The sequence below is a fragment of the Fukomys damarensis genome, unplaced genomic scaffold (genome assembly GCF_012274545.1).
Source record: "Fukomys damarensis isolate Sample0158 unplaced genomic scaffold, DMR_v1.0_HiC HiC_scaffold_3, whole genome shotgun sequence".
In the NCBI taxonomy this organism is placed as follows: Eukaryota; Metazoa; Chordata; class Mammalia; order Rodentia; family Bathyergidae; genus Fukomys; species Fukomys damarensis.
In genome coordinates, this window is record NW_022900915.1 from 47874079 (window position 1) to 47882006 (window position 7928).

General features: G+C 55.7%; 1 protein-coding gene across 1 annotated transcript in view; it reads right to left on the reverse strand.

Annotated features, from left to right (window-relative positions):
- Positions 1 to 375: 375 nt before the first annotated feature.
- The window catches only part of Nlrp3 (NLR family pyrin domain containing 3), a 19370-nt gene continuing 11817 nt past the window's right edge, over positions 376 to 7928 (reverse strand). Inside the window, exons 8-11 of the mRNA XM_033766021.1 lie at positions 6973 to 7682; positions 2777 to 2947; positions 1917 to 2087; positions 376 to 1550 (exon numbers count right to left, since the gene is read on the reverse strand). Of these exons, the coding sequence (XP_033621912.1) occupies positions 1451 to 1550; positions 1917 to 2087; positions 2777 to 2947; positions 6973 to 7682 (1152 nt within the window). The 3' untranslated portion in view covers positions 376 to 1450. The remainder of the gene's footprint in view (positions 1551 to 1916; positions 2088 to 2776; positions 2948 to 6972; positions 7683 to 7928) is intronic.

The following is a 7928-nucleotide window of genomic DNA, read 5'->3' on the forward strand; positions in this document are numbered from 1 at the left end:
AGAGGGCGCTCCGGGCAGAGCCTGGGTGCGGGGGAGCAGGGCCAGCAGGGGCAGAGCCAGGCCGCCCCGGGGCTTGGACCGCCCCTGAAGAGGAAGCAAGCGAGGAAAGAACCAGCCGCCTGTCCTGGAGCTGGAGGATGCCAGCCCCACGCGGACTCCGTCCGAGCTTGTGGGTCACGACCTGGCCTTGAGGCCTCTGCAAAGGGCGCTCCGGGCAGAGCCTGGGTGCGGGGGAGCAGGGCCAGCAGGGGCAGAGCCAGGCCGCCCCGGGGCTTGGACCGCCCCTGAAGAGGAAGCAAGCGAGGAAAGAACCAGCCGCCTGTCCTGGAGCTGGAGGATGCCAGCCCCACGCGGACTCCGTCCGAGCTTGTGGGTCACGACCTGGCCTTGAGGCCTCTGCAAACCAGGACTGAAAGGAGCCCACCTGGTAGAGATCAGAAAAGTCGAAGGAAGCAAACCCCCGCAAGCGGACCGCAGATAAATGCGCAGAGCCTGGAGTGAGGCTGCTGGAAGCAGAGGCTGGGAACTCGCAGCTCAGGGGCCCACAGCAAGGGCCTCCTGAGGGGACCAGCTGCCCACGGCGGCCCAGGCTACAGGGGAAGCTCTGCTGGGACTGAGAGAAACGCTGCAAGGACGGAGGAAGAGCTCACAAAGAAGGTTCAGGCGCTGCCCCAGCCCGGGACACCTCCCTCTCCTCCCGTGCTCCCCAGGTCCACTGGCAGCTCTGGGGGACAGAGATGGAACAGACGACTTGGACCCGGGTGCTAGGGCTCAGACGTTGCTTCCCGTGCCGCCCATCTGCTGGAGGTTTGGTGAAGGGCTGAGGGGGCCATCAGGAGGTGAGGCCCAGTGGGACGTCCCCAGGTGACTACGTGAGCCAAAATCAGCCTCTCCTCCTTTTAGTCGTGGGTGTTGGGTATTTTATCCCAGCAATGAGGGAAGTAAACGACATTAGTAGTTTAAATAAATGATTTTAAAGATTTCTAGGCACATTTTTTAAATTAAGAGCATTTAACTTGATCAATACCAAAAAATGGTTTCATATACTTCTGAATTTTCAATGAGCTAAAATAAGTATGAATTACTTTTATTAGAAAACATAATTGTTATAACAATAAATAAGTAGCTGCCACAAAATTGCAGCGCAGCATAGAGTCAAGGGTTCTGTGCTACAGTCAGTTACACACACAGGGACGAGATGGGGGCAAAGTAAGTAGAATAAATAAGGGGAAAGCAGAAAGAAAGAGAATTGGGGTGAGGACAGACGTGAGGGAGGACAGTGTCTCCCTGCTGAGCAGCTGCGCTGGGACAGCAGCTCGGTGAGCCCCTCCTGCCACCTCCCCCAGCAGGGGCGGAAACCGTGTCTCCGAGGCAGCAACAGAAGCGTCTGCTCCCCATGCACCGCTGAGCTGTCGGGACACAGGTGAATGGGGTCCGTCCCGCTCCTGCCCTACCAAGAAGGCTCAAACACCAGGTTCAGCCCTGGCTGCTCCTCCTGCAGTGTCTCCAACGCACGCTTGGTCTCATAGTTGAAGTACATTTCATTCAACCTGGAGATGCAGAGAGGACTTTGGGTGGTGCTCCTCAGAAAGCCTCCGTTCTGAGCCTTAACGTCTCACCTCGTTTCCCTTAGCCCCACACCTGTGAGCTCTAAAGACTACTTCGTGCCCGTGTGCTTTCTGGGGCTTGTTTTTGAGAGAGACTCACTCTGCTGTCCAGATTGACCTCAAACACCTGGCCTCAGCCTCCCGAGTTGCTGGAACTATGGACAAGTGCCATTATGCATAGCCTGCTATGTTTTGAACCAGCTGTGTCTATAGAAGAACCTGCAAGAACGCCCCTACCAGCCATCACAAAGGGACCGACAGCCTGGGCAGCCGGTTGACCCCAGCCCAAGTTCCCAGCCACACACTCACTGCAAGCTCTGCAGGACACAGGCCCCCTGCCTCAGGACCTCGCAGAGCATCGTGATGCCCAAGTCGCCCAGGTCGTTGTTGCTGAGGCTCAGCTTCCGCAGGCTCCGGCTGGAGGTCAGCACCGTGGAGAGGTCCCAACAGCTGTGCGAGGTGAGACTACAGTTGTCCAACCTACAGAAAATGCACACTCAGCCAGGCCTGCAGGCTCTGAGACCCTAGCCTGTGTGCTCACTACTGCAGGAAAATCACAGCATTAGCCGGGCATGATGGTCACGCCCATAATCCCATCACTCAGGAGGTTGAGGCAGGAGGATCACCATGAATTCATGGCCAGCCAGGGCTACACAGTGGGTTCAAGTCCAGCCTCAAAAAAACAAACAAAAGGGGCCGGGGATTTAGCTCAGTGTTGCCACCACCTGCCTCAAAAGTGCAAGGTTGAGCTTGATCCTCAGTACAAAAAAAAAAATTTAAAAAGCAAGAAAAAAAAAATTCACAGGCTTAGCTAGCTGGATAAAACCTACATGCTAATAGTTATTTTTCTCTCCTCTTCAGACGTGGGGCTCTCCTTCAAGTTTGTTGCATCGTGCAGGTCAAATAAGGAACACAAGTTTGTTGATTGTTTCCAAATGCTGTCTCTCCCCAAATTTCCATATAAAATGCAAAGCCACCGACCCCTCCTTGGCAGTGGTGGAAGGAACTCAGCTTTGCACTTTTCTGCCGCTGAGACATAATGCCTCCTGCCGCCCCGAGCCCGAGACGACCCAGCCCCAGGACAGAGCCCTTCTGGCACTCAGCATGCCTGGGTGGGTGCCCCACTCCATGCCCAACCTGTCCCTGTGCCTCAGCAATAGGGAACTCACTCCAGCATCCGAAGCACACAGCTGGGGTGCAGGAGCCCCACACAGAGCAGCTTGAGCCCTGTATCCCCGAGCATGTTGCCCCGCAGGTACAGATGCGTGAGGCTCTGCGTGGTCCTGAGGAGGGAGGCCAGTGCAGAGCAGCCCGTGGACGTGAGCCCGGAATTCACCAAGCTATGGAGAGAGCAAAGCATAGGACAGCACTCAGGAGGCTGAAGCAGGAGAATCACCTCGAGTTCAAGGCCAATCTGGGCTACACAGCAAGACCCTGTCCCAAAAAATCAAAATTAAAGAACAAGGAGCATTCTTGGCATGTTGCACAGCCCCATACACCGGGCCCCTCAGCTGAGCAGCTGCATCGGAACCCGAGGCAGTGTGTTGGGTGTGACCTGAGGAAACCATGCCACAGCCTCTGAGAGACAGGATGGTGGCAGCAGTCACTGCTGGGATTCACACACAGGAAGACCAAGGCACAGCGGCTCCGATCTTGCATTCGCCTCGCGTACGTACTGTCTGGCCGTGGACGCCACTCAGCCTGTCTTCCGTGCCTCCAGAACAGACCTGAAGAGGCCGCTGTGCTGCTATATCAACCTTCTGCAGCTTGGAAATCTGAGGCTCGTGGAATCGTGTGCGGCTCACAAACAAAGCACAGAGAGGACTTCTCCCTTCACCGTCCAGAAACTCGGCAGGCCTTGAAATGGAGCAGGCCACGTGGCAGGCGCCAGGACCAGGCAGGGGCGGCAGTGCCACCGCCCTCCCGACCAGCTCCTCGCTGGCTCCTTCTGCTCACCTCCGTTCCTTCTGCCCGCACAGTGCTCCCTGCAGCTTGTACCCCACGGTTTGCTGGAAGATGTATGGAGTTGGGAGTTTTTGATGTGCTATGCACAGGCGGAGTGGAGCGTGTTAGACCACCGGATCGCTGGGCCACTGTGCTCAGATGCACCTCAGAGGGCACAGGACTGGGAACCAGGGCCGGGCACACCTCGAGTGACACAGTCCCTCTGCCCATGCTCCGGTGTCTAAGAGTCACGCCAAACAAAAGCCTGGAAGGACTCCCGAGACAGCAGCACGAACACATGACCACCGGGAAGTCCTCGACTCACTAGTTCCACTTCACGGTGCCCACTGCTAAAGAAATAACCTCACACACATAGGGTGCTGCAGCCAAACACGCTTCTCACAGCATCACTCGTGACAGTGAGTAGCTTCGCTAGAAGTTCATTATCTGGTGAAAGGCTAAATGGATTGTGGCCGTGAATTTTATGGAATATTATGCTCCCATCTACGGGTCTTCATGTACAGTGCGGAAATTTAGCCATTAGTCATGATAAATGCAAATCATAGGAAAGCATTTCTATTACGGTTCTGGTTTGAATTACTAAATAGAGTGATATAAGTAAGTGTTAAATGGAGTGTTGAATTGTACTCCCCAAAACAGAGCTTCCTGTGTTGAAGTCTGGCCTGCAGCCCTGCAGAAGGAGAACTTAGGTGGACCCAGCCTCACGAGCGCTCAGTGGCCCAAACCCAGCAGGATGGGGTTCTTTATCAGAGCCAGGGCTCTGGGCACAGTGAGACACACAGGCACAGGAGTCCACAAGGACAAGGGCAGCCACCAGGGCAGGGCAGCTCCCAGCAAGGCTGTCGTAAAACACCAGGCACTGCAAAATGGCCAGGAGCAGTCTCCTCTTAGCAGGAACCAGCCTGCCGCCACCTTAGTCCCAGACTCCAGCCCCACAAGAATGTGTGCCTGCTAATTAAGACACCGTGTTCACGGAACTTTGTCATAGAGCCCTAACAAACTAATGTGTAGGGTACATTAGGGAAGATGGGCAGTTGGGTGGGTGGACAAATTGGTAGGTGTGTGAGCAGATAGATGTAGCAGACGCCCCTGCCCAGTACTAGCGGGCTATGAGTGGCACGTGCTCCTTGCCTTCCCTAATTCGGCCGTACTGTTTTATATCAGGAGTCAGACCGAAGCCGTGTGTGACTCAGATGGAATATTATGTCAGCTAGCAGAGTTGGGCTAGCGTTGCTCCTTTGCTAATGGCTGTCACGGAGGCTTAAGTCCTGGTCTGTGGAGTGGCAGGGCCCTGCTAAATTATGTGCAGCTGAGGTCAGAGTGACCCCAATTAAAATCCTTTCCCCTGAACTATCGCTTCTCACTGACCTTGTGGGTCACCTGCTAATTGTGCCTGGTCCTGGTACCGGTTTCTTCTATCCTAGCAAGATAAGCAGTGCCTCCTCCCTAACAGCCCTGCCTGGCGCCATCATGCCAGGTGTTTGGCAGTGATTCTCTAGATGACTGAGCTCCCCAGCCTCCTATTCCTTCTCACAACTGTATTCAATAAATACTGGATACACTTTTGTCTTTGCTGCCATCAGCAGCACTGACCAGGACCCAAGACTCAGCTTCACTATAAGTCTCGTTCCATTTGTTCTTTAACCTTTCGCCTGTACTGTGGTGGCTCACAGGAGGCTGGGACCTGCTGCAGGGGTCTCCAGCAAAGTCCACTTCCCCTGACTCTTACAGACAGGTGGGTGGATGGGAGGATGGATGGATGGATGGATTGGTGGGTGAGTGGACAGATAGGTAGACGGATGGGTGGATAAATGAGGGGACAGAGGGGCATGGGCGTGTGCAGGCCTGGCACAGGGCATAAGCCTTGACTGTCAGAGTGCGCATGTGGACCTCTGGGTCCCTCCTGTGACTGTCAAATGATGCTCTGGTTGGCAGAATAAAGACATAGGCACCTGCTCACTGCATTTCTAGATAGTTTGGGCAGAATCAAGGTCCAAAAATGGCTAGGTGACAACAAGACAGGGCAACAGGGTAAGGGGCACTCCCGGGGGACGGGGCACTCCCAGTATGTGACGGTGGCACCACTACACAGAAACAACCAGAAAGTGTGTTTTTAATCCAATGTCTTGGAAGGACCAATCAGAAGATGCTCTTTTCAACTCCTCATTTGCATATGGACACAAACAATCTGACTTTTTTTTTTTCTTTTGAGACCAGGTCTTGCTATGTAGCCCAGGCTGGCTTTGAACTCAGTATTTAATCCAGGCTGGCCTCAAACTCCCTGCAATCCTCCTGCCTCAGCCTCCCCAGTTCTGGGATCACAAGCGTGTGCCACCACACCTGGCTGACCTTTCATTTACCAATGACAAGAAGCCAAGCGAGCTTCTGGATGGGATTCAGGGCTGATGCCAAGTGAGTATCTGCCCGGATGCCTTATGTGCATGAGAGGGATGTGGGGTGCAAAAGACCCCTTCCCCTTCTCCTCGGCTCTGTGAGCCTAGCAGCAGCCCAGTCCCTCTGCGAGAATGTTTGTTTCCCACCTTCACTAAATGCATGTGCTGCTGCCCTTCCTAAGTCTGGTTCACCCTTTGTCAGGAGGAAGAGGCCCTGGGAAGAACCCTGGGGACTCGCCCTGGGGCACCGAGAGCTCACAGCAAGGGCCCACACTCGGGGTGGGCCACTGGGGGTGGCTGTCCTGGAGGAGAAGCCCCACACCTCACCCCGAGGCACTGTGATGGTTCTGTGTCCCTGGAGTCCGCCTGCCACCACCCACCAGGAGCACAGGAAGCAGACACCAGACCCTGCGTGATGGCTGCTTGTCATTTGTGCTCTACTGCTCAGGCAGAATCCCAGCGTCAAGAACCTGCTGTGACTGCCAAGGGCCAGGGCACAGCGGCCTCGTCTTGGCAGGCACGAGGCACAGTGGGTCCAGCAGCCCGCAGAGAAGGCGGGTCGGGACGCTGGGCAGGATTCAGAGACCCTGCGGAGTGGGTAGTGGGGCCCTGGACTGGCAGCTGTTCCTGGCACCCCTGGAAAGGACCAAAGCACGAAGCCAGAGAGTCTGCGAGGGGACAAGCACCGTCCCTGTGCGGGGGCCACACCAGGTTCACACACAGGGCCACAGGGCCCCGGAGCGAGCGCCCGTCGCACAACAGTACTGTCACACTGCGCGGCTGAGGGGCACCAGCAAGGGTTCCTGCCTGGCACAGACACGGCCTTCTCAACCGCCACTGAGCCTGGCAGCTGAACCTCCGACCTGCTGGCCCTATGGTGTGGCCCTGCAGGTCCAGCACCAGCCCTGCATGAGGAGTCTGAGCCTCAGACCACAGGAGGCTGCCCTCTGCAGTACCCGTCTCCCACCACCCAGGCTGCCTTTCTGCTGCGAGGCCCCGACACTCACCCAAGCTTCTGCAGGCGACACGAGGACCAGCCGGCCTTGTCACAAAGAGCGCCCACCCCTGCGTCACCCAGGGCATTCTCCCCGACGTAGAGTCTGGTCAGCGAGCAGCTGGCACTGAGGGCTGAGGCGAGGTCCTCACAGCAGGCAGACGTGAGGCAGCAGCTCACCAGCCTTGTGAGGACAGGAGAGTCAGGCCCTGCCTCCCACCACTTGCTCCCCGGGGAGGGGAAACCCGAAAACCACCCAACCAGACCCCCCACACACACACTGCCTGATGCCACAGGGCAGCCCAGCTCCAAGGAAGCTTCCTTCGTCCTTGGCTGTAATAACAAGCAAGCACCTCCGAGGCCACCCAACACTAACATCTCCCAGCTTCCTGAACTTGTCTGTATCATAGTAAGATAAACAATAGACGTCCTCGAGTACAGTACAGTCATAGGTGGGGCTCTGCAGAGGGGCTGGATCCAGGGTGTGTGGTGCTGGGATCCAGGCTGTGTGGTGACTACATTAGTCCACGGATTGGCTTGGCCTATTTCTGGCTGTGGACAATGGGAAGGCCCGCCCTGGGTGTGAATGCTGCCCACCCTATGGCTATGCAGCCTGGATAGACTACGAGGGTCAGAAAGAGGGCTGCTCCTGGGGCCGCTGGCTACTTCACTGCTTTGCTCCCTTCTGCCTGCCATGGACTGTTTCTCCTCCAAGATGCCCCTCTGCCACACCAGTGCCTTGGAGTCAGCTGCCAACTAAAAGCTCTACAAACTGTGAGCCAAAATAAACTTTTCCTCCTTTAACTTTGGATATTTGGGGTCAGGTATTGTCTCAGCAATGAGAAAAGTAAGACTTAAAAAGTAATTTAAGTAATTAAGGGCTGGGGATTTAGCTCAGTGGTTCAGTGGCCTGCCTTGCAAGTGCAAGGACCCAAGTTCAATCCCCAGTATCAAAAAAAAAAAAAAAAG